The 27,847-nt window shown below is 46.6% G+C and overlaps 2 protein-coding genes across 2 annotated transcripts; one reads left to right on the top strand and one right to left on the bottom strand.

The window, feature by feature from the left end:
• Nucleotides 1-219: 219 nt before the first annotated feature.
• On the top strand, nucleotides 220-606 carry LOC136525739 (uncharacterized). The gene has a single exon (XM_066518624.1). The coding sequence runs from the start codon at nucleotides 220-222 to the stop codon at nucleotides 604-606; it is 387 nt and encodes a 128-aa protein (XP_066374721.1).
• Nucleotides 607-24,842: 24,236 nt separating this feature from the next.
• LOC136529676 (uncharacterized) lies at nucleotides 24,843-25,370 on the bottom strand. Its single transcript, XM_066522752.1, has one exon. The coding sequence runs from the start codon at nucleotides 25,368-25,370 to the stop codon at nucleotides 24,843-24,845; it is 528 nt and encodes a 175-aa protein (XP_066378849.1).
• Between the last annotated feature and the right edge of the window lie 2,477 nt (nucleotides 25,371-27,847).

Raw genomic sequence — 27,847 nt, forward strand, 5'->3', positions numbered from 1 at the left:
AGACCAGGATGCTACCCTCTCGTCATCGACCCTATCATCTGCAAGAAGCACCTTACCAAGGTGCTGATGGACGAAGGCAGCGGCCTCAACATCCTATACGTCGACACCCTCGATGCCATGCGCATGCCTCGATCGGAGCTCCACCTAACAGGCTCCCCCTTTCACGGAGTAATCCTAGGAGCACAGGCATACCCGCTCGGATAGATCGATCTATCCGTCATGTTCAGCAGCCGGGCCAACTTCTGCATGGAGATCCTCACCTTCGAGGTGGTGGACTTTCCAGGATCCTACCACGCCATCTTGGGGCAGCCATGCTACATGAGGTTCATGGTGATCCCCAACTACACCTACCTCAAGCTGAAGATGTTGGGACCAAACGGCATCATCACCATGAGTAGCGCCTTTTCACACGCCCTCGTGTGCGACCACGAGCACTATGAGCTCGCCACCGCGGTCGTCAACTCGTCCGAGCTCCCGCAGCTCGGGGAGTCATCGGCTCTGGTAGTCCTAGACTACAACAAACCAACTTCCTCGATGACCTTCCATCCGCTCAAAGAAGCCAAGGCAGTGGGAATCGACCCCACCGACCCAACCAAGATGGTTTAGATCGGGACCCAGCTCCCAACCAAATAGGAATGCGAGCTCATCGACTTCCTGTGCGATAATCGCGATGTCTTTGCATGGCAGCCCTCTGACATGCCGGGGATACCGTGGGAGGTCACCGAGCACGTGTTGCGCCTTATCCTAGGCTCGAAGCCCACCAAGCAGCGTCTGCGTCGCTTCGACGATGAGAGGCGCAGGGCCATAGGTGAAGAGATCGCCAAACTCCTGGCAGCAGGATTGATCAGAGAGGTATTCCACTCTGACTAGCTCGCCAATCCCGTTCTTGTCAAAAAGAAAACCAGGCAATGCTTCATCGACCAAATCAACCCACTCGGTCAGCCTGATCAAGTCAAGCAATCGAAACGAACAATTACCGTCTATATTGATGACATAGTGGTCAAAACAGCCAAAGCTTGCGACCTGATCGCAGACCTGGCCGCGACATTCGTGAACCTTCGAAGGTTCAACATCAAGCTAAACCCCGAGAAATGTGTTTTTGGGGTTCCAAAGGGAAAGCTGCTAGGATACATCATGTCCAAACGCGGCATCGAGGCCAACCCCAAAAAATCATGGCCATTTCCAACATGGGCCCCATACGCAACGTCAAGGATGTACAAAGGCTCACCGGCTGTCTGGCTGCCCTGAGCCGCTTCATCTCCCGGCTCGGCGAACGGGGGATGTCGCTCTACAAGGTCCTCAAAAAGACGAATGCCTTCATTTGGACTGAGGAAGCCCAATAGGCTCTAGAAAGCCTCAAAGCATCCCTGACATTGGCCCCAATCCTTGTCGCTCCCGAACAGGGAGAACCCCTACTCCTGTATGTCGTAGCAAGCAACCATGTCGTGAGTGCCGCCCTAGTCGTCGAAAGGGAGGAACCAGGACACCAGCTGAAAGTTCAGCGACCCATATACTTCGTCGGGGAGGTACTCACCGACCCAAAGGTCTGTTACCCCTAGGTGTAGACACTCCTGTACGCCGTGCTAATGGTGACTAGGAAGCTCCTACACTACTTCACCGACCACGAAGTTGCGGTCGTCACTTCATACCCACTTGGAGACATCATCCGCAACCGCAACGCCGTGGGATGAATCTCCAAGTGGGCGCTCGAACTCATGGGCCATGACATCAGATATACCCCTCACATCGCTATTAAGTCCCAGGCCCTCGCGGATTTTATTGCCGAATGGACGGAGGTCCGACTACCGACCCCGGACGTCACCCATGAGTACTGGACAATGTACTTCGACGGGTCTATAATGGCACCCGGCTCGAAGGTTGGAGTGGTTCTGATCTCTTCGGATGGGAGTAGGCTCCGCTACGCCATCCGCCTCTATTTTTCAACCTCAAACAAAGTCACAGAACATGAGGCCCTTATCAACGGACTGCACATCGCCATCGAGCTCGGTGCTATGCGACTCTACGTTCGTGGCGACTCAGAACTGGTCATGGATCAGGTCATGAAGGAGTCCTCCTACAAAAGCCCCCTCATGACAGCATACTGCCAAGAGGTCCGCAAGGTCGAGGACAAATTCCATGGGATCGAACTACATCATGTGCCTCGAAGGGACAACGACGTCGCTGATTTCCTTGCAAAATTGGCCGCTAGATGGGATCCATCCCTGAGCAGGGTCTTCATCAATGACATCCACGAGCCGTCCGCCCGCATCCCAGAAAGTCCAATCCAAAAACACCCCGACGCCCAGCCAGTGCTTGAGGGCCCCGATCTCAGTGCCCCTATGACGATGTCACCTGCGAACGTCACCGTATTGGCACTTGATCAAACCGACTGGCGAGTACCGCTACTCGCCTACCTCCTCTAGGAGGTCCTCCCACCCAAAAGAACCAAAGCCTGATAGATCGCCAGGCGTGCCAAGACCTTTGTTATGCTCGGTGACGAGCTCTACAAATGGAGTCCATCAGGGGTACTCATGAAGTGTATCCCCACCGACCAGGGGAGGCAGCTCCTCCTTGAGGTCCATGCCGGGATTTGCGGGCATCACGTGGCCCCATAGTCGCTGGTTGGAAAAGCCTTTTGCCAAGGTTTTTACTGGCCCACCGCGCTACGAGATGCAGAGGAGGTCATCCACAAGTGTGAAGGATGCCAGTTCTATGCTCGACAAACACATCTGCCAGCACAGGAACTCCAAACCATCCCCATCACCTAGCCATTTGCGGTCTGGGGCCTCGACATGGTGGGACCCCTCAAAAAGGGCCCAGGCGGTTTCACTCACCTACTCATAGCAGTCGACAAATTCACCAAGTGGATAGAGGTCAAGCCCATCACAAATCTCCGCTTGGAAGAGGCAGTCAAAATCTTCCTTGACATTATCTTCCGGTTCGGCGTTCCTAACTGTATCATCACTGACCATGGAACCAACTTCACTAGAAAGAAGTTCCTAGAATTCAGTAATGGATACGGCATCAGGATCGACTAGGCCTCGGTCGGACATCCACGAACCAACGGTCAGGTCGAGCGTGCTAATGGCATGGTCCTCCAAGGACTCAAGTCACGCATCTTCGACAAACTCAACAAATACGCTGGATGATGGGTGGCAGAGGTCCTAGCAATCCTCTAGAGCCTAAGAACGACCCTGAACCGATCCACTGGGTTCACGCCTTTCTTCCTGGCTTATGAAGCTGAGGTAGTGCTGCCCTCCGACCTTGACCACAGTGCCCCAAGAGTGAAGGCTTTCGACCGCGACCGAGCCACGGAGGCTCAGCAAGACGCAGTCGACCTGCTCAAGGAAGCCCGTGAGACGACCGTCATTTGCTCCGCTCGCTATCAGCAAACTCTCCGCAGGTACCATGAAAGGAAGATTAGGGGGAGAATCCTCGAAGTTGGTGACCTCGTACTCTGGAGGACCCAATCAACAAAGGAAAAACACAAACTCTCTTTGCCATGGGAAGGACCCTATATGGTGACTGAAGTAATCCGACCAGGCACCTACCGACTGGAGGACAACAACAACAACGCTGTCACCAACACTTGGAACATTGAACAGCTACGTCATTTTTCCCCTAAAAATTTGGTATTACCGCTTTTTTTAGTCAACACTTACTCCTGAAAAGCACCCTGGCCCGAACAGTTTTGGCCCGGGTCGCTCGGGGGCTACATAAGGGCATAATACCGAATATTACCTCTATTTTTATTATCACGTGGTAAACAAATTTTCCCCCGAATGGAAGCACTTTTCCTTTCCTTCAACTATCCTATGTAACTTTGTTCTCACTCCTAACCGAACGCACCCCTCCACGACCTATGGCTATGAGCAGCCGAGCCCCGCGGGCCATGCCTAGGCTCTTAAAAAAGCTACAGCCTATGGAACTAACGGGGAGGTGCGAAAAAGAACAGACAAAGACAATAGCTACGCCAGGATAAAGACAAGGAACGGATAGTGATCCTATCACAGAGAACGAGACTCATGTGTTCATGAAAATACAAAAACTATTCACACAGGGGCTCACCCACGAACGACGAGTGCGGGTCCCGGTCGGTCATTTCTGACTAAAGCTCTCCAGACCCCATCACTCGGGCCATCAAGGTGAGCATGTGTTCATTAATACAAAAACTGTTCACACAAGGACTCACCCATGATTGACGAGCGCAGGTCCCAGTTAGACATTTCTGACTGAAGCTCTCCGAACCCCATCACTCAAAGCCATCAAGGTGAGCACTACCAACCCCCTCTATTTCCTTACAATCATTTCATACATCCATACGGGCATTCATTCCATATGCCCGAACCTCCCGGACGATTTGGGCCCTGAACCGCCCAGGGGCTCGGGAACTAAGCATAGCACGTGCAGCGAAATGCATCACAATGTTTCGTGTTGCGTCACGAAGCGGCGGTTGCCTCATTCGACATGAGCAACCAACAGAGCCAGGGGAGAAAAATGTAGATGAGCCCCGTGCAGCCCTCGCCCAGTCAGGCAGACTGGGTCATCTCAACCTTCTCATTCGATCCTAAACCTCTCGCCAAGCCCACAGAATCTCCATTGAGGGGACGCCGTTAGGCCACCTGGGTCAGTCTCCGGAATGACCTAGGCATCTACCGGGTTGCAGGTAAAGGAGTAGTGGAATGTCACAAGAGGGCTATGCCGACCCCGTCACGAACGACAAACCCAGATTCCACTCGATCATACCCGTTAGCGAACTCACCGAGCGACGTCGTTTGAGCCCGAGCGATCGGGACAGGTGACAAGACTCAGCCCCTCTGGTTGTGAGGAACCAAGGATGGGGTAACGCACACAACTCATACCAACCCCTACTAAAGCCCAACAAGGCTCGGGGGCTCAAGACAAACGCCAGGGACTGCGGCCCCGAACTCGCTAGGATCCATGACTCCGACTCGCTCGGTCCCACAGCGCGCACCGACTCCAGGATCCGCGAGCACCGCCTCATCCGATCTATAAACTAACCAACTAACTACACTTCTGACTGCGCTCCAAAAACTAGGGACCACGACTCCGAACTCGCGTCGACTCTAAACTCACGTCATCCGGCTACGCTTTCGACTACGCTCCAAACATCTGGGTCCATGATCCTGATCTCACCACACGACTCCGACTCACTCGATCCCACGGTGTGCATCGACGCTAGCATCAGTGAGCTCTGTCTCATCCAAGACTAACTCCCTCACTAGATCCCACAGCGCACATCGACGCTAGGATCAGTGAGCACTGTCTCGTCCAAAACACGACTCCGACTCGCTCAATCCCATGACGCACATCGACGCCAGCATCAGTGAGCTCTATCTCATCCAAGACGGACTCCCTCACTCGATCCCATAGCGCACATCGACGCCAGGATTAGTGAGCACTGTCTCATCCAAAACACGACTCCGACTCACTCGATCCCACGACGCACATCAACGCCAGCATCAGTGAGCTCTGTCCCATCCAAGACTGACTCCCTCACTTGATCCCACAGCGTGCATCGATGCCAAGATCAGTGAGCACTGTCTCGTCCAAAACATGACTCCGACTCACTCAATCCAACGGCGCGCATCGACGCCAGCATTAGTGAGCTCTGACTCATCCAAAAATGACTCCCTCACTCAATCCCATGGCGCGCATCGACGCCAGGGTTAGTGAGCTCTATCTTGTCTAAAACTAACTGCTTCACCCGATCCCACGGCGCGCATCGATGCCAGGATCAGTGAAGCTCTGTCTCGTCCAAAACCCTTGACTGACTCCCTCGCTCGATCCATGGTGTGCACCGATGCCAGGATCCACAAGCTCCCTCTCGCCCAATCTCTCAAAACAACTAAAAACCGCCTCGGCTGCACAACAACGCCTTGGTCGACAAAACTCCATCTAAAAAATGAAACCCCCCAACGGTTCTGCCCGAACCGCCCGAGGGCTCGAGGGCTACACCCGCGGATACGCTCGCACGCACCCACTGGCAAGGAAAAAATCCCTTGGATGTGTAACACCCTAGGTGTTAGCCTTGCATAAATTGACTTGCATTGCATGAGCATGAGCATCAAGCATTCATATTTGAGCTCTTACATTTGAAACATGTGATTGAAACATATGAAACATGCTTGATATTTTATGTTTCTTTGTATATATGCATATGATCATGAGTGAATACATGTAAATGGTTGATGTGAGTCACTAAAACATCATAGCTATACTTAGGATGACTAGTGAAACAATGTTCATGAAGATCACTTAGCATGATCAAGTACTTAAGTGATGCTATGCATGTTGACCTAGAGAGCTTTATGTGTAACCAATGTATGAAATTATTGTGTGACCTTACAAATAGCTTAAACATATTTAGAATAGTATTATGAACAACTTTGGTATTCATGGCTAGGGCTAAATTGGTCACTAAGTCATAGTTCATGTATAAGTCATCTTTTGAATGTAATGTGTTTGACCAAGTTTGAACCATATGATAGAGACCTTGCATGGAGGTGGCCACTAAAGCAAAGTTGTAGTATTGGATAAGGGGAGCAACTTTTATTTTTGGGTCACAGACTAGTTTAGCTCCTAACATGCTTAAATTAGGCTCACAAAATTCCACAATGCACTGTTCCCAACACTTAGCAAAATTTTCTTAGTCAGGTTAACTGATAGGGCTGATAAGCTCACATTGGTGATGATATTACTCGGTTTCGGTTGAGAATTAGCACATGATTCTTTAAGAGTAATTGGAGTTGGTACATAGGTCTACAAGTTTCATTTAGATTGTTTGCACTATGGAGCTACGGATTTGTAGTTTAATCGCCATGAAATTACGTCGTCACGCTCGGATTCAGGCTCTGATGGCCACCTTGCTCGGCCTTCGGTGGCTGACTGGCCAACAGGAGCTGCCCATCATGTGGTGGCCAGCCATGGCCGCGCGCCCCATCTGGCGGCCGTACACCGGTGCTGGGCCTGCTCGTCAGGCCTCGACGGCCAGCACGACCTCAGCGACACGCTTAAGTCACCACCAAGCTGACCTTTCACCCTCACCCGCCTCCTCGCTCACCTTTACTCACTGCGCTCACCATCACCGTCGCAGCCGCTCCACCGAGCCCACCTACGCTCACCGCCGCCCCATTCTCCAATCAGTTGCACTCAGAGCTCCGCCTCACTCTGCTCTACCTTTCCTGCACTGCAGCGTCCACAGCCGCGCCATTGATAAGCCATGTTTTGCCTTGCACCACCGTGGGTGTGCCTCTGTCGGAGCTCCGCCATGGCCGTCGCCATGGCCATGTTTCGTCAGAGCACCTCAAGCCGCCTAGGACGCCTAAATAGATGCGCCTGGTCACTGTGTTGCTGTAGCACTCCTTGCTTGGCTTCACCATGGCCGGTGATGGCCGGCGCACCGTAGAGCAGCGCCGCCGTGCTGCCATGGCCGGCGATGAGCATGCTCCGCCACACCTTCACTGCCACCACCTAGGTCATTCGACGCGCGTTGCTCTGTTTCATTCGATGAACTCTGGCCGCGCAAGCATTGAGCAGTCCCGCTGCCCTGTTTCATTTCACTGACGCATGGGGTCACTGCCCAGCGGGTCCCGTCTGTCAGCGACTGTAGAATAGGAGGATAGCTCAATTAATTCAAGATTTCATGATGTTTTGTAAAATTTATATCTGGAGTTTAGGAGATCCAAATTTGGTGGTTCAAATTTTGTTAGGATCTTGGTGAAGTGTAGTATTTAGGAAAAATATGATATTAGCATTTGTAGTAGAGTTTCTGGAAGATTTAAAATGAAACTTGAAATGTGTTTTTAAATGTATGCAAACTTGTTTAATTTATATCTAAAGTTTCTGTGCTCCAAAAATTATGAAATTTATATGGTGAGATTTTCTTGATAAGTATAAGCTCTGGTAAAAATTTGAGGGTCAGTGCATGAATAGATTTTTAGTTATAGATTTTCCTTTTATAATTAGGTGATCCTTGTGTGAATTTTTATAAATTATTTATGAATCCAATACTCATGAAATTTATTGGAGGTTGTCCTAGTACCACATGGATGCTAAGAAAAATATAAGATTTGTTGCTTGACACTTTTCACTAGGGTTTCCTATTTATGCTATTTTAAGCCTTTATGCCATGTCATTTTTGCATAGGATGTTTTACTTGGTAAAATGGCATGAAACTTTTACAGTAGTCTATTGGTAGCACTAGTAATCCACTGTAAATGTTTGAGAATTTATGATGCACCTTTAGTATATGTTTATTATTTACCCTAACTATTTAATTAAATTAATAAAGGCATTTAAATAATTAGATTGTGATTAAGCATGATGTTTTCTATGGTTCTTATGATGCATAGTAACTGTTGATGTCAATGGTAAAGCTTAGAAGCCATTGATTGTATACAAATAAATAATTATCGCTTTTATCATTCAAATATAAGGCTGCATGTATAGTTTTGATTTGTGTGGATGATTTCATATGGATAATGGTCTCTGCTGTAAAATTTGTTGATAACAAAGTTGTAGACAACTTACTAATCTACCTTGTGTTAAATTTTCACAGCCATAGGACTTAGGGTTTTTGAGTTCTAGCATGTATGCATTGGCAATATCTTATGCCATATCCATGTTTTTGAGTTCTACCTTGTGTTAAATAATCAAGAAGAGATATGCACATACTCAGTAAAATGTGATGCACTTGTTATTACTTTAACACCATGTTGTTAAGAATACTTACAAGAATCTATTCATCATGTGTCATCATACTATTTTTGTCAGCATGTATGCATTGGCAATATCTTATGCCATATCCATGCATATAGGATCGACCGAGGAGATAACGTTGCTGGAGTTCAACGAAGGAGAGGAATGGGACCAGTAGGAGATTCCTCAAGCCGTAGCTCCCGAAGGTGAGGAGCAGACCCTAGAAGAGCTTCCGGAGTGCCCTGACCACCGCCCCACTTCCTTTCTGAAAGGCAAGCCCTGGAGCATTCTAAGTCTCCCAGTATTTTACAAAATATTACTCAAGTCCTTATGATTGATGCATTAGGTTATAAGAGTTGATTGGAACCACTTGATGCATATAAATTCCTTGTCCAGAAATATACCTTTAACCCTGTATAGGTCTAGGATCGAATATATGCTTAGCTATGCTTAGACTAGTAGAAGTCGGGTGATTTCCTATCACCTACGAGATATAGGTGGATACCGAAGCACGGTTGGCTATATTTGCTATCATGGAAAAGAACCATGGGGTAAAAGTAAATCAAGGCCAGATGAAGTCTTTGTGTAGATTAACTCATGTGATTCCATCTGTGCTAGTTAAGGACCGTACCGTTGTGGGCGCTTCTGACAAGATTGAACGCATGCCTATCACTTAGCTGGCCGGATAACTCGTTTTGACCATGAAGCCGAGTAGCTCAACTCAGGCCAGACCTCGCTCTGTAAGAGTGCACACTCTGGATGGTAGTAAGGATGTGTGGGGAGCTAAACTAAGCCCAAGGGCAGGCTAGGCCTGAATGTCCTGGCATTTAGTTGTCCCTGATTGTGCGGCGCTGGGCGAACCCACGAAATGTGTACTTGAGTTGTACCAAAGGTGACCTAAGGTGACTGTTGATCTAGTCTGCCTGGGTTTGTGTTAGGAATAAATTTCCAACTGGTTGAAATTGATTCGAATCGTCGTCTCTCCCGGATAGTGAGAAACTTGGCTAGTCCCAGCATCGTAGTAATTGTATTATGGAATATGATGGTTCGGATAAACATAGCATTACAATACCTGCTATGGTTACTATTGTATGCTCTTAAAATGATATACCACATGTTTGGCACAGGATAGTTGCTAATTTAGAGATGGATAGTCATAATTAACTTGATAACAGAATTATAATTGTATAACTGAGTTAATCGCTTTTTATGCAAAATGTTATCAAGCTATCTCCACTTATACAGCCTTGCATGATCCTTGGAGTCATTTTATTTCTGGTTTATGACGGGTAAGTCTAGCTGAGTACCTTCTCATACTTAGGGTTTTATTTCCCATTGCTGTGTATCATGGTTATTGCAAGAGTTGCTTCTATCCTACTGTGGATGAGGAGTAAGCCTTGGGCAGGCTTCTTTATTAATCCTTCTACATGCTTTTGTGGACTGTGATCGTATGTTGGCACTGTATTAAACTATGTTGGCAAATGCTACTTTCAAACTTAATTTGCTTCCGCTATTATCTATCAAACTTGGTTTGTAATAACTTTGTTTCATACTCTGATGATGGAAATGTATCTATGAACTTTATGTAAGATGTGACATGTATGTTGAATCATGTACGATCTTGGTTGTTGTGAATCATTTATCACGACCCGTCGTGGTACTCGACGGACTACTGGGTTTATATGGGTTCAAGTATGACAGTGCGACCGCTTTCGGGCTACCATTGTACTTGTACTCTTATAAATTGGTCGGTTCTACGATAGCTGGCATCAGAGCAAGATTCAACGTTAATTGTCACATGTGTATTTAAAACAAAAGTTTTTGTTTTCCAAAACCCTTTCTAGCAACTGATAGCTATATAAATAGGTATTTGAAATCTAAAGTGTGCCAGTGATCACTTTCCTTATGCCCAAATTAAGGACTATTAGGTGGCTATTTAAGTACTAACATAGGGGGTTTTTACTTTCGTCGTCCATACGGCGTGCTATTGTATGGATGCCATTCATTTGAATGGTAATGTATGGATCAAATGCCTCTATGCCAAGGTAAGTTGATGAGTGGCTATGACCGCAAGATGTGAGCGTGCGGTCGGGGAGAGTTAGCTTTGGTACGACTATGTATGCATGCTTGCATGTGTATGATGGTGCGTATTTAATTGTGGGTATAAACTGTTATCGGGTAGCTTTGATACGGAAGTATATGTATGGGTATACATATATGGAAGTATTTAGATTTACATTCTGCATATTTAATTATGGGATTGGGCTGAAATGAAACTCTTATGCAGGTACACTAACAACGAAACGTGTAGCTCGACTAGTTACGCTATATATGAGAGAATGTATGTATGCCACCGTATATGTCGTTAGAATAATTTTTCCTAAGTTTGTGAGGACGTATGGAACGAGCATGCATCATGATAATTATCATTCAAATAAGTATATTGTTCCTCCCCTTATAAATTTCTTACTCGGTTATGTAACTCTTATCCATTATGGCCTTATCTCACAAAAAGTTGTACATGTTGATGGTATAGATGGCAGCACCAGTTGGATGTGAGAATTTCTTGATGGTTTTCGGAACACCTACTCTACTGTGGAGAGTTTTGCACTTTGCGGGGTACCATGAACCGCCCCTTTATCAGTGGAATGAAGAGTACTTGGAGGGACAACCATGGTACGAGGTGCGGCTAACTATACCAGCCCGCACATAGGCACCTCTTCTAGCAAGAGTGGAAGGCGGAATTGGAAGGGAAAACTCCTTGGGAGGCTGCCCAAGTAGTGGCCTTTGAGGTTTTGAGTTGGATCTATTAGCAGCATGGGGATGCACTTACCGGCAGTGCCGTGGGTATGTTTCCTTGGGTGGATCCGTCCACAGCAATATGGGAACAACGCAATCAAAATGCATTGATCCGAGATCGGGATGAGCGGACAAATAGCTCTAGTCCCACTATGAGTGCCATATTTGCGGTGATGAAGATGTTTTGTACATGCTAGGGACACTAGGGATTTCTGGCAGGAATCATACACCACTTGCATGGATAAGCTCATGAGAGCTAAAGCCGCACAGCATAAGCTCAAGAAGTGTGTGCGCAAGCAAAAGAAAGCCGCAAGTAAAGCCTGATGGGAATCTAACCAAACCTATGCAGCTTTGGGCCATCTCCATACCCAAATGGAGCAAGTGGATCAACAGAGAGCAGCAGCCCAAGAAGCAAGAGCTGATGATCAAGCATTGCTTGTAGGACCGTGGGAGCAGTTGGAGGCCACTCGTGCCGAGGCGTCCACAGCTATACACCAGCGAGATGCAGCAAACAACCGTGCCGCTGCAGCAAGGATAGAATGAGATAGGCACCACGACATGAGTAATGCGCAGGACCGTGCTAAAAGGGGCTTACGTCAGTAGCTTGCACAAGCTCAGCTTCGAGTGATGGACCTTCAGCATGAGGTGCATTATTTGAACAACCTAGCTGAACCCAATCCTTGATGGGGAAGAAGATGGTCCTAATATGGAGGAAGATGAAGATGAGGACGAGGAAGAAGTGGAGCCTGAGGAAGGAGATGATCCTATCTCTGACCTCGATAGTGATCATGATGAGGATTAGATCGCCTAGTACTTAGTAGAAATGCTTGATGTATCATCGCTGGTTATGTAATGGACCTGTAGTTTGAATTTGGTGTTGGTGATTGGACTATCATGTAATATTGGTATTCGCATGATTATCGCACGTTTGGTTAAACACTAATGCAATTCCAGTTCATTTATCAGTGATCATGATTTGAATGTTAACGTGCTATGAGTCCGATAAGTGATCAAATTGGTGGTGTCATGTTGCGAGAATGAATTATTATGCCTCTATTTTTATTGTATGAATTTGAGATTGTCTCCAGTAATTTCAGTTTGGCATGATTATAAATTCATCTGCAATCTCTTGACATCAACCAATAATCGCTTATTGTTGCAACTTCGCAGATGACTCACACCCGTGCAGGAGCTAGTAGCAGCCATGATGGCAACAGCGATGACTTACCACCACCGCCACCGCCGTCTACTCAGGAGTTCTTTGTCCAATTCTTGGGAAGCCAAAGGACAATGGAGGAAGCTCTGTGCCTCATTGCGCAGAACATAGCTCGTGGCCACCCGCAGCAATAAGGGCCCGAGCCTAATCAGCATAGTATCTTCAAGGAATTTCTGGATACAAAGCCTCCTATCTTTCAAGGTGGCAGAGGAACCACTACAGGCGGACGAGTGGCTCAACACCATTGAGCAGAAGTTTCGTCTGCTAAGAGTCACCGAGCACCTAAAGGCTGAGTATGTGTCCCATCAGTTGCAGGGACCAGCAGGGATCTGGTGGACACGTTTCTTGTCCTCTCTACCTGCTAATGCTTGAGTAACATGGGAGCAGTTCAAGTTGGCCTTTCAGGGGCATCACATTCCCCCAGGCCTAATGCTGCATGAAGGCGGCTGAATTTATGAGGCTCACCCAAGGGACTAAAGACCCTTACAGAATATATGCATGCGTTCAACAACCTGTCCTAGGTATGCTCCAGGTTTTGTGGATACCGAGGAGAAGAAGATAGAGAGCTTCAAGCGGGGTCTTGGCACCAAACTGATGAAGACCATGGCCAATTCCAAGTGCACCACCTATAACGAGTTTATTAGTGATGCTCTGACCCAGGAAAACCATAACAACATGCATGCGACAGCTAAGGGTCGCAAGAGGGCATTTGAGGCAGGTGCCTCTAGATCTTCACAGTCCAGAGCTCCTATCACTAGCTAGGCCACCATTCCGCCCACCTGCACCTAAGTTTAGGCCTCCACCCCCAAAAGCTCAGAATGGCAGGCCTTAGAAAGTGTTCCGTAAGGCATTCACTATTGCCTTACCTAAAGGAAATGGTGGTCAAGGAAACTCCACAGGACCTAGGAGTAATCAACCTTGCTACAACTGCAATCAAGTGGGTCATTGGGCCAAGGAATGCCCCACCCTAAGAAGAATGCAATCAGAATTAGAACAATCAGAGGCAGGCGAACTCAAGGGCACGTCCGGGATACGTGCACTATACCGCTGTTGAGGAAGTGCCCGCATGGAGAAGTTGTCACGGCTGGTATGTTTCTTGTCAACAAGCATCCCGCTATTGTTTTATTTGATTAGGAGCTTCTCATTCATTTATGAGTCAAGCATTTGCATCTAGACATGATCAGAAAATCATTGAAGTAAGCAAGGGTGGTTATAATATAAGTTCAGCTGGGGCTACTATTTCTACAAATAAGATAGTCAGAACATGCTCATCTCTATATTAGAGAGGGAGTATACAACGGATTTGATAATATTGCCGGGTTATCCATAAGTGTAATCTTAGGCATGAATTGGATGAAGGATCATGGTGTTCTCATTGACACTAGCACTCGTACTATTATGTTGAGAGAACCCAAGGGAGGAAATGCTTTTCTAGTACCACTCTCCAGAAATTTTGAACTCCAACACTTAGCTTGTGCTATCCAAACCACTACCCTTTGTGATATCCCAGTGGTTTGTGAGTTTCCTGATGTATTCCAGAGGAGTTACCAGGTTTACCACCTGATAGGGATGTGGAATTTAAGATTGAGTTAGTGCCAGGTATGGCACCTATCTCAAGAAGACCTTATAGGATGCCACCAAATGAGTTAGCAGAACTTAAGATTCAGTTACAGGATCTGTTGGACAAGGGTCTCATTCAACCTAGTTCATCTCCTATGGGGATGTCCAACATTGTTTGTAAAGAAGAAGGACAAGTCCCTGAGAATGTGTGTGGATTACAGACCACTCAATGCTGTGGCCATCAAGAACAAGTACCCGTTGCCCCGCATCGACATCTTGTTCGATCAGTTGGCAAAGGCAAAGGTATTCTCCAAGATTGACTTGAGATCAGCTATCATCAGATAAAGATTAGGACCAGAGGATATACCTAAAACTGCTTTCTCCACTAGGTACGGCTTATATGAGTATTTGGTTATGTCTTTCGGACTAACGAATGCTCCTGCCTACTTCATGTACCTGATGAATTTGGTATTCATGCCTGAGCTTGACAAGTTCGTGGTCGTGTTTATCGATGATATATTGATTTATTCTGAGAATGAGGAAGATCATGCAGAGCATCTGAGGATTGTTCTATCTAGATTGAGGGAGCATAAGCTATATGCAAAGTTTAGCAAGTGTGAATTTTGGTTGAGCAAAGTACCTTTCTTAGGTCATATCTTATCAAGAGATGGAATCTCTGTAGACCCATCAAAAGTACAAGAGGTCATGGATTGGAAGGCCCCGACTTCGGTTCATGAAGTTCGGAGTTTTCTAGGGTTAGCAGGATATTATCGTCGTTTCATCCTAGATTTCTCAAAGATAGCTAAGCCCATGACTAGGCTACTTCAGAAAGATGAAAAGTTCAATTGGACACCAGAATGTGAAGCAGCTTTTCACACCCTCAGGACTCTGTTAACTATAGCTCCTGTCTTAGCACAACCCGACATTAAGAAGCCTTTTCGATGTATTTTGTGATGCATCAGGTATAGGTTTGGGGTGTGTGCTCATGCAAGAAGGAAGAGTTATTGCATATGCTTCTCGGCAGTTGAGAAAACATGAAGTCAACTACCCCACACATGATTTAGAACTTGCAGCAGTTGTTCATGCATTAAAGATATGGAGACATTATTTGTTGGGCAATATATGTCATATATATACTGACCACAAAAGTCTCAAGTATATCTTTACCCAACCAGAGCTGAACATGAGACAACGAAGATGGCTAGAGCTGATTAAGGACTACAATTTGGAAGTGCACTACCATCCGGGGAAAGCCAATGTTGTAGCCGATGCACTTAGTCGGAAATCTCATTGCAACACTGTGGAAGCATTATTGGAAGATGGATTCAATTTGTTACATCCTGTTGTACTGCACAATATCACTATCAGTTGTTCACTTGAGAGCAAAATCATAGAGCTGCAGCAGACAGATGTAGGTATAAGTCACATCAAGAGAAAGATGCAAGAGCAAGAAACCAAGCATTTCAGATTGGACGAAAAGGGTGTACTATGGTTTGAGGACCGACTTGTGGTACCGAAAGACCGTGAGCTTAGAAATCAAATTCTAGAGGAAGCTCATTCGTCCAAATTGTCTATCCATCCGGGTAGCAGTAAGATGTATCAAGATTTGAAAACCCGTTTTTGGTGGACTAAGATGAAGAAGGAGATCGCTAGCCTATGTCGCTAGGTGCGATAACTGCAGTAGAGTAAAAGCTATTCATATGAAATCTGCCGGATTACTTCAGCCATTGTCCTATTCTAGGTTGGAAATGGGAAGAAATCAGTATGGACTTTATCACAGGCCTTCCAGTAACGCAGCGAGGTCATGACTCAATATGGGTCATTGTAGATCGTCTCACCAAGTCAGCACATTTTATACCGGTAAACACCACAGATAGCGTAGCGAAATACGCCGAACTGTATGTTTCTCAGATCGTGAGGCTACATGGAGTACCTAGGACCATAATCTCAGATCGAGGACCATAGTTCATAGCTCGTTTCTAGGAACACTTACACCAGGCCTTGGGGACTAAATTGATCAGAAGTTCGGCATACCATCCGCAAACTTCAGGACAGACTGAGCGAGTGAACCAGATCTTAGAAGATTTGCTGAGAGCTTAGTGTTATATCTTCCAAGGGTTCATGGGAGAAATGGCTACCTTTAGCTGAGTTCTCCTACAACAACAGTTATCAAGCAAGCATCAAGATGGCTCCGTTTGAAGCCTTGTACGGCAGAAAATGTAGAACTCCAGTTGAATTGGATTGAGCCCGGTGAAAGGAGATACTTTGGTATTGACTTTGTCAATGAAGCTGAAGAGCAAGTGCGTATTATCCAACAGCATATGAAGGCAGCTCAATCAAGACAAAAGAGTTATGCTGATAGAAGAAGAAGACCACTGACTTTTGAAGTGGGTGACTATGTATACTTGAAAGTATCACCCATGAAAGGGGTGAAGAGATTTGGAGTGAAAAAGAAGCTTGCGCCTAGATATGTAGGGCCATACAAGATTATGGAACGAAAAGGGAATGTCGCCTTATAAGTTACAACTTCCACCAGAGATGAGTGCAATATTTGATGTCTTCCATGTTTCTCAGTTGAAGAAATGTCTTCGTGTACCTGAAGAAGCTATTGCACCCACCAACATAAAAGCTTCAATCGGATTTGACCTATGAAGAAAAGCCAATCCGAGTGTTAGAAGAGATGGAAAGAGTAACATGGAGTAAGATCATTAAGTTCTATAAGGTGGTGTGGAACAATCACAGATGAACAAGATGCTACGTGGGAACGAGGAGGATTATTTACGAGAGGTTTATCCCGCCTTTTTCTAAGAATGGTAGGTCTTGCAAATCTCAGGGACGAGATTTTTATAAGGGGGAGGGGCTGTAACACCCTAGGTGTTAGCCTTGCATAAATTGACTTGCATTGCATGAGCATGAGCATCAAGCATTCATATTTGAGCTCTTACATTTGAAACATGTGATTGAAACATATGAAACATGCTTGATATTTTATGTTTCTTTGTATATATGCATATGATCATGAGTGAATACATGTAAATGGTTGATGTGAGTCACTAAAACATCATAGCTATACTTAGGATGACTAGTGGAACATGTTCATGAAGATCACTTAGCATGATCAAGTACTTAAGTGATGCTATGCATGTTGACCTGGAGAGCTTTATGTGTAACCAATGTATGAAATGATTGTGTGACCTTACAAATAGCTTAAACATGTTTAGAATAGCATTATGAACAACTTTGGTATTCATGGCTAGGGCTAAATTGGTCACTAAGTCATAGTTCATGTATAAGTCATCTTTTGAATGTAATGTGTTTGACCAAGTTTGAACCATATGATAGAGACCTTGCATGGATGTGGTCACTAAAGCAAAGTTGTAGTATTTGATAAGGGAACAACTTTTATTTTTGGGTCATAGACTAGTTTAGCTCCTAACATGCTTGAATTAGGCTCAAATTCCACAATGCACTGTTTCTAACACTTAGCAAAATTTTCTAAGTCAGGTTAACTGACAGGGCTAACAGCTCACATTGGTGATGATATTACTCGGTTTCGGTTGAGAATTAGCACATGATTCTTTAAGAGTAATTGGAGCTGGTACATAGGTCTACAAGTTTCATTTAGATTGTTTGCACTATGGAGCTACGAATTTGCAGTTTAACCACCATGAAATTACATCGTCAGGCTCGGATTTGGGCTCTGATGGCCACCTTGCTCGGCCTTCGGTAGCCGACCGGCCAACAGGCACTGCCCATCATGTGGTGGCAAGCCATGGCCACGCGCCCCATCTGGCGGTCGTACGCCAGCGCTGGGCCCACTCGTCAGGCCTCGAGGGCCCGCACGACCTCAGCAACGCGCTTAAGTCACCACCGAGTCGGCCTTTCACCCTCACCCGCCTCCTCGCTCTCCTTTGCTCACTGTGCTCGCCATCGCCGTTGCAGCCACTCCACCGAACCTGCCTGCGTTCACCGCCGCCCCATTCTCCAATCAGTTGCACTCAGAGCACTGCCTCACTCTGCTCTACCTTTCCCGCACTGCAGCGTCCATAGCCGCGCCGTTGGTAAGCCGTGTTTCGCCTTGCGCCACCGCGGGTGTGCCTCTGCCGGAGCTCCACCATAGCCGCCGTCGTGGCCATGTTTTGTCAGAGCACCTCAAGCCGCCTAGGATGCCTAAATAGATTCGCCTGGTCACCGTGTTGCTGTAACACTCCTCGCCTGGCTTCGCCATGGCCGATGATGGCCGGTGCATCGTAGAGCAGCGCCGCCGTGCCACCATGGCCGGCGACGAGCACGCTCCGCCACACCTTCACTGCCACCACCTAGGTCATTCGACGCGCGTTGCTCTGTAGAACACATAGGTCCACTTGCCGTCGCTGGTGAAGCTCGTCATCGATGAACTCTGGCCGCGCAAGCGTTGAGCAGTGCCGCTGCCCTGTTTTGTTTCATTGACGTGTGGGGTCACTGACCAGCGGGTCCCGCCTATCAGCGACTGTAGAATAGGAGGATAGCTCAATTAATTCTAGATTTCATGATGTTTTGTAAAATTTATATCTGGAGTTTAGGAGATCCAAATTTGGTGGTTCAAATTTTGTTAGGATCTTGGTGAAGTGTAGTATTTAGCAAAATATGATATTAGCATTTGTAGTAGAGTTTCTGGAAGATTTAAAATGAAACTTGAAATGTGTTTTTAAATGTATGCAAACTTGTTTAATTTATATCTAAAGTTCCTGTGCTTCAAAAATTATGAAATTTATATGGTGAGCTTTTCTTGATAAGTATAAGCTCTGGTAAAAATTTGAGGGTCAGTGCATGAATAGATTTTTAGTTATAGATTTTCCTTTTATAATTAGGTGATCCTTGTGTGAATTTTTATAAATTATTTATGAATCCAATACTCATGAAATTTATTGGAGGTTGTCCTAGTACCATACGGATGCTAAGAAAAATATAAGATCTGTTGCTTGACACTTTTCACTAGGGTTTCCTATTTATGCTATTTTAAGCCTTTATGCCTTGTCATTTTTGCATAGGATGTTTTACTTGGTAAAATGGCATGAAACTTTTATAGTAGTCTATTGGTAGCACTAGTAAGCCACTGTAAATGTTTGAGAATTTATGATGCACCTTTAGTATATGTTTATTATTTACCCTAACTATTTAATTAAATTAATAAAGGCATTTAAATAATTAGATTGTGATTAAGCATGATGTTTTCTATGGTTCTTATGATGCATAGTAACTGTTGATGTCAATGGTAAGGCTTAGAAGGCCATTGATTGTATACAAATAACTAATTATCGCTTTATCATTCAAATACAAGGCTGCATGTATAGTTTTGATTGTGTGGATGATTTCATATGGATAATGGTCTCTGTTGTAAAACTTGTTAAGTACCAAAGTTGTATATAACTTACTAATCTACCTTGTGTTACATTTTCACAGTCCATAGGACTTAGGGTTTTTTAGTTCTAGCTGTTACAAGTTTGCTGTCCGAAAGGTTTACTTTTTGGACAGATTTGATTGAATGATTTGTTTGCCCTACATAACTCTTGAATCACAGTGAGAGTATTAAAATAAAGTTGTAGATAATTTTATAAGCTTTCCAGAAAGTCCAAGATCACCGCATTTGGATAAGTAGAACTTCCGTTATGATTAAAACAAATAGCTATTGTTTTGTGGTATAGTAAATGAATTGTTGAAGTAGTTGATTAAATAATCAAGAAGAGATATGCACATACTCAGTAAAATGTGATGCACTTGTTATTACAATAACACCATATTGTTAAGAATACTTACAAGAATCTATTCATCATGTGTCATCATACTATTTTGTCAGCATGTATGCATTGGCAATATCTTATGCCATATCCATGCATATAGGATCGACCGAGGAGATAACGTTGCTAGAGTTCAACGAAGGAGAGGAAGGGGACCAGCAGGAGATTCCTCAAGCCATAGCTCCTGAAGGCGAAGGAGCAGACCCTAGAAGAGCTTCCGGAGTGCCCTGACCACCGCCCCACTTCCTTTCTGAAAGGCAAGCCCCGGAGCATTCTTAAGTCTCCCAGTATTTTACAAAATATTACTCAAGTCCTTATGATTGATGCATTAGGTTATAAGAGTTGATTGGAACCACTTGATGCATATAAATTCCTTGTCCAGAAATATACCTTTAACCCTATATAGGTCTAGGATCGAATATATGCTTAGCCATGCTTAGACCGGTAGAAGTCGGGTGATTTCCTAGTCACCTGCGAGATATAGGTGGATACCGAAGCACGGTTGGCTATATTTGCTATCATGGAAAAGAACCATGGGGTAAAAGTAAATCAAGGCTAGATGGAGTCTATGTGTAGGTTGACTCATGTGATTCCAGTCTGTGCCGATTAAGGACCGTACCGTTGTTGGCACTTCTGACAAGATTGAACGCATGCCTATCACTTAGCTGGCCGGATAACTCGTTCCGACCGCGAAGCCGAGTAGCTCAACTCAGGCTAGGACCCCGCTCTGTAAGAGTGCGCACTCTGGATGGTAGTAAGGATGTGCGGGGAGCCAGACTAAGCCCAAGGGCAGGCTGGGCCTGAACGTCCTGGCATTTGGTTGTCCCTGATTGTGCGGCGCTGGGCGAACCCGCGAAATGTGTACTTGAGTTGTACCAAAGGTGACCTAAGGTGACTGTTGATCTAGTCTGCCTTGGTTTGTGTTAGGAATAAATTTCCAGCTGGTTGAAATCGATTTGAATCGCCGTCTCTCCCGGATAGTGAGAAACTTGGCTAGACCCAGCATCGTAGTAATTGTATTATGGAATATGATGGTTCGGATAAACATAGGAATTACAATATCTGCTATGGTTACTATTGTATGCTCTTAAAATGATATACCACATGTTTGGCATAGGATAGTTGCTAATTTAGAGATGGATAGTCATAATTAACTTGATAACAGAATTATAATTGTATAACTGAGTTAATCGCTTTTTATGCAAAATGTTGTCAAGCTATCTCCACTTATACAGCCTTGCATGATCCTTGGGGTCATTTTATTTCTGGTTTATGATGGGTAAGTCTAGCTGAGTACCTTCTCGTACACATGGTTTTATTTCCTATTGCTGTGTATCATGGTTATTGCAAGAGTTTCTTCTATCCCACTGTGGATGAGGAGTAAGCCTTGGACAGGCTTCTTTATTAATCCTTCTACATGCTTTTATGGACTATGATCATATGTTGGCACTGTATTAAACTATGTTGGCAAATGCTACTTTCAAACTTAATTTGCTTCCGCTATTATCTATCAAACTTGGTTTGTAATAACTTTGTTTCATACTCTGATGATGGAAATGTATCTGTGAACTTTATGTAAGATGTGACATGTATGTTGAATCATGTATGATCTTGGTTGTTGTGAATCGTTTATCGAGACCCGTCGTGGTACTCGACGGACTACCGGGTTTATATGGGTTCAAGTATGATAGTGTGACCGCTTTCGAGCTGCCATTGTACTTGTACTCTTATAAATTGGTCGGTTCTGCGATAGGATAATTCTAACCGAATCACCCGGGGGCTCGGGGGCTCCTGTCGGGTTCATAAACCCAGGGTCCCTCGGGGACCAGCTTCCACGCCAAGGCTCGGCCCATGAGTCTAGAACGACAGGCTGGAAGGGCGGCCCAGTCACCGACCAAAAGGACTAGCCGAAGAGGAACAGCGCCCTCTCATCGGCTGCTTCGGCCCACCTCTCCGACCGGAGCGTTCACTTCGACTCCAGCCGCCACCGGATAGCCTCTCTGATCGGAAGGCCTAGCCCAAAACACTACTTCCGGCTCTGACCCCATGTCTCCGACCGGGGGTCGCAGGAACCCTGCTCACCGCTCTTCTCTGACCGGCGCACTCAGAGCCGACTGGAGCCATCCGACCGGGGACGCCCACTCGGTAGGAACCAGAAGACGTGCGGAGAAAGACATAGACATGGCTCACACGTCAAAATCACTGTACCAGGGACCATACCCTATGCGGAATAGTACTCTGCAGCCACCCTGACACAAATAGTATTGTAGGTGCCGACATCTCCCTCTACGGTATTGTAGGGGCCGCTAAACCTCCCGTTCGGTAAGGCCCCCACGTATCTCTGGGCATCTATAGCGGTATGAGCACCAGGATTTACCATACCGGGTGAACATAGCGAGACTCCTCACATGCCTCTAGGCATCAAACAATATTTGCAGGTACCGACGTCCACCATCCCTAAAAAAGGCAGCGCGACCTCCCGTGTGCATCTAACATTCTACAGTGACAGCAACAGTGTTGTAGGTGCCAACCACTATCTTGTATCCGCCGGTGTGGGCAACAAGGCTCGAAAGGCGTGGGCAACAAGGCTCGGTAGCATACGTACCCTCACCCTCTCACTTGTAAAGCCGTCCCCTTCATCTATAAAAGGGGGGGCCCTTCCTCCAATAAGGGAGACCGATTTTAGAGGCCAAAGTTCCTTAGATCGATAGCTCACAACCATAGAACCACCAGGTTTGGACCTCAAGCACCCGCTTGAACACTTAGCTCATAGCGAAGTTCCTATAACTCTCGGCCCTTCCGACCGAAGCCGACCGGACCTCTTGTACACCCCCTTTTTTCTCCTTCCCGTTTGTAACCCCACTGCAAACTTTGAGCACATGGGCTTGAATAAAGTCACCGACCGACCCTGACTGGACATAGGGCATGTTGCCTGAACCAGTATAAATCATGTGTCATTGAGTGCTAGGCCACCTCCGATCACAACGTATAGCAAAACTACAAATATTCACTAGTTGGTCACTTTCTACACCGACAGATCCTAACCATTATAAAAGGTCTAAAGGAATTAATAGGAACCACCAAAGCTATAACTATATAATTACCCCAACAAGGCCCCTCCCCCACCCCCAAATAAAGTCAACAAAAAAAACAAGCCCCCCTCACCCCCCACCCCCCACCCCACAAATACCGATCTAACTTAAAAAAATAGATGAATTCTGTAGTTTTAGAGAACCATAACCTGCAAAAAAAATCCTCCCACAGGCTACTCTTCAAACTCAGCTGGCAGCTGCCAAGTCTTAACCTGTATATGGAAAGAAATAGGCCCATTCCTAGGCAAAAGCCAACACATACATTTTTTGCACATCTGCATATGCCAGTGCACCAATACAAGAATCTCAAATCAAATTGGCAAAATGTAGCAATCATCAGGTACATTCACCAGACACATAAGATGGCATCATATTACTCAACCACACATTCCCATGTTTGATAGTACGAAATCATAGGCAAGTTTCGACCATAATAGACACACAAGCTTAAAATGTCAACAGCTGACCCCACTCACATAGTCACAAGTAACCGCCACAAGGCCCACAACAACCATATTTAGTACACCACATTCATAAGTAGATATAGCTGAAATTGGTAGTGTGTAGGCCGGTGCCAATCTCAGAATAACCCCATGCGACGAAGCTTGAGTGTAATGTAACCGGCCAGCACCTCTTCCATACTTTTCTTTTTTAGCATCTGCAAGACACAACACAAGATTGCCCACATTTTATCATCTTTATTCAACCACCACACCAATCTTGAATATTGCAAAAGGGAGAAACAATCAATTGTAAAGATGATTGTATAAATGTACAACAAAAGGCTTTGTGATGGCTGATCATTAACCATCTATCCGTTCTAGGGGAAATGAGAAGGTTGAGCACGATGAAACAGTGCGGCAAGCCGGCAACAAAACAATGGTTAAAAGTGACCGGCAATGCCACGGTGCTGCAATGGATAATTGCCTCCTCCCAGGACCAGGAGGCACCACTAAAGGAACTCAGTCTAAGATGCCACCATGCAGGTGACACTTGACAGCCAAAGACAAGAGCGGTGTGTGTCTGCTGCTGCTAAAGCCCAAACTATTCACTCAATTGATCGGAGCTGTTCACCATGGACCAGACGCAACTCTGCAGCTGCATGTACCTATGGTCGCCATATGGGTAAGCAAAGGATACATCAACTGCACAGCCACACTCGCACCTCGACCACAATTGTAGCCGGCACCACCAACTGCTCCGATCGAGTCACCGGGATTATGCCATCGCGGCGTCGCCTATATTGCCTATCGCCTTGTCTCTTCCCATGGTTATATGAGCCGGAACCATGGTTGGCTAGGTGATAGTGTCAGCCACGGGCTGGTCGATGCACGACCTGACGAAGATGGAGGAGCTGGACGGAAAACGGGGTTTAGGCAGAGGCATGCCAACAAGAGGGGTTTGGGGTTAAGGGCGAATGGGGAGCCGGGGACGCCGGGGAGGATGCACGGGCGCACGGCACACCAAGGCGGCAAGTGGGGCTGCGGTAGGGGCGGAGCCGCGAAGGGCAGATGCGCCGTGCGTGGGCGCACGGGGCAGCAGGGAATGGTAAGGTTGATCGGTGGTAGAGTTTGGGGCAACTTACATGGCGCCGTAGAGGGTGACTGCCATGGCCATGAGACCGACGAGCACCGCCGCCGCTCTGGCTGCGACCTAAGTGAGGAGGCGCAGGAACCCCTAGATCAGTCCGTCTGCAGCGACGGCACCACCGCCGCCCTCACCGCCGGCGCGGACGTGTGCGACGATGATTAACATCATCCCGAGAAAGAACGTGGTCGTCGCCGCGGCAGGCAGCGCATTGAGAGCAGCCAGGCTGAGCGCGCCATGATCGGCACCACCACCGGCAGCCTGCCCCCCGAACACGATGAACTCGAGCGTGCCAGCGGAGACGCATAGCACGAACATGACAAGCCCAGACCCCGAGATCGAGGGCCGCCCATTTCCCGCGCCGGCCACGGGGATGGCGTAAATGTGGCGATGACTCAGGTGACGGTAGGTGAGCGCGACGGCGACGAAGAGGACCACCACCGCAGCCAATGGCGGCAAAACCTCGGCCGCGCTGTGGAACAGTGGGGCTTCAGCGCATGTCATGGTGCCCATGTCGGCACCGCACTGCGAGTCCAGGAAGGTGGAGAGCTCAAGGGCGGCGAAGACCAAACACAGGTAGAGGTAGGAGAAGCCGAAGGCGGCGGAAGCACTCACCATGGTGTTCGGCTGGGGAGGATCCTGAGGCGCAGAGGGAGGGGAAGGGTGGCTTGCTCGTTGGCGGAGATAGGAGTTAGTGTTAGAATTGATCTCATCCGTCTTGACCCAACGGTCGAGACGGACCCCTTGACCGCGTCTGATCGGGGACATCCAGCCATCTAGTGGCTAGTGGGCCCCTGTCGCACAGTGCCTATAAAGAGGAGGTGGGGCAAACAGCTCTAGGTACGAGGTTCACCGCCGCCACAGCCCCACAGTCCTAACCCTAATCTGATCTAGAGGGTTACACTGCCAGCGGCGGGAAGCGCCACTGCCTTTACCACCACCGCCGGTCTCCACCGCTACTTCATCGCTCGTCGCTGCCCTAGCGCAGATCATCACCGGCGAACTAGCCGAAGACAGGGAGCTCCTCCAACCCCTCCGATGGTCAGATGTTCCTACATTTCTTTTTCTCTCTCTCTGTCTCCTACTCCCTCTGAATCTCTAAGTCACTAATTATCCCAAATAGAAAAGAACTCACCCACTGGATCCACTACTAGATGATCCAAACAAGCTAACAATGGTTTCAGAGCAAGGTTTAGTATGTAGATCTAGATCGGGGAAAGAAAAGCAAATCGAACCCTAAACCTAGATGGGGTACGGGAAAAGTGGGGATGAGATTGAAACACGGTTTCAACAAAGAACACTAACCCTAAAATCCCCAGTCTAATTCGTAGATCTTGATCGGGGACAGGAAAAGAAAGAAAGAAAGATTGACCGATCCGGATCAGATTGGGAAAGAATAGACCGTAACCCTACCGCTAACTGTGATCTCGAATCAAGAAAAAAGGACGGATTAGAAGGGGTTTTCTCCTACCTGGGGATCCCCTACGCCATCACCACCGCCTACCGTCGCACTGGACGCCATGTGGGGAAGAAGAACAGTCTCTAACCCTAACTGGGTGAAGTTGGAAGCGGCTCGGCTTCAAGACCGCTTGATCCGAACCCTAAACCCGCGACCAGATCTCAGGGAAAGAAATAGAAAGAAAAGAGAGAAGAAGGTGATTAAAATCGATTCGAAATTTCACCAAACCCTAACCCTAGAATCCCCAAATCCCAGCAAAGATGAGAACGAACACAGGGTCCAACCTGGGCCTTCATCCCGCCACCGGCATCGCCACCGTGCGGGAAAAACACTGCGGCGTTGGCTCTCGCCGGCGTGCGGGAAGACGGCCGAGCTACGCCACCGCGCGGGCTCGGTCTGCAAAGGGCACCACCATGGCTCTCCTCGATGGTGCCGCGCGTGGCTCTAGCCGCACGCGCGCGCCGGCGAGAGGTGCCACGGCGGCGCCGCCACCTCCACTTCCTCCTCTGGACGCCATGCGTGGTTGCTGGCTGCACTCGGCGCGGATGAGAGAGAAGGGGAGGGAGAGAATGAGGCTAGGGTTATAGGGGGAAGCGTCGGTCGGTGGTTTTGTTCGCCCTAGATGCGCCCTCGGCCATCGGATGCGCACGGACGGCCGAGATCTAGCGGGCTGCATCGTGGCCTAGGCGGGGCGCGCGGCCGCGGCGCTTTGCCGGCCCAGGCCCACGTTGCGGCCTGGGTGGTAGAGCGCGCGCCCGAGGGAGCAAGGCCGGGCTGGATGCCATTTTGGGCCGAGCCAGCTTCTACTGTCTTGGGCCGAGAAAAGAAAAGAATGAGCTCGGGCCGTATCTCCGGTTGGGCCGAATGCACAGTGGTGATTAAGAATTGTTTTATTATTTTTCAGAAGCAAATTTTGATGATTTCATTCAAAGAATGATTTAAAATCTCTGATAATTTTTGCACCAACGTGTTAGAATTTTCAAAGAGTAGAAAAGTACAGAAAAATACTTCTGAAAAGTAGGAAAAGAAATTTTGTCAAGTTTCCGCTACAAAGTTAAAGGTTTATTGTCTTCTAATTTGAAGAGCAGTTATAGTTATTCAGTAAATAATGAAAAGTTTATCCTCCAGTTAAAATTGGAACCAGCTGAAAAAATTTTAATTGGAGGAATAGTCGGTTGATAGTTAAGATAAATTATAATATTGTTATTTTCTGACCAACGTTGATGATAACAATATTATAAGTTTAAGTTTAAAGTTAAATTATGGTATTGTTATTTTCTGACCAACGTTGATGATAACAATATTATAATTCTATGAGTTTTATGTTTAAAGTTTAAATCTCTGATGAATTTTGCATCAAAGTGACCAATTTTTTAGAGAAAAGATAAAGATCAAGGAATACTCTTAAACTAGAGAAATGTATTTTCATGTTTTCGCTGCAATGAAGTTGATTGTCTTCTAATTAAATTCGAACCAACGGGAGAATTTAATTTTGAGGAGCAGTACTATGTTTTCAAGATTATTGAATTTCTATACGTTAATTCCATTTCTGCCCAACGGTGATGTGGAATTAATGTAGAAGAATGATGTTTTATTCTATTTCTGCCCAACGGTGATATAGAATAGAACATAAAGA

The sequence above is a fragment of the Miscanthus floridulus genome, chromosome 19, assembly GCF_019320115.1.
Source record: "Miscanthus floridulus cultivar M001 chromosome 19, ASM1932011v1, whole genome shotgun sequence".
Taxonomy (NCBI): domain Eukaryota; kingdom Viridiplantae; phylum Streptophyta; class Magnoliopsida; order Poales; family Poaceae; genus Miscanthus; species Miscanthus floridulus.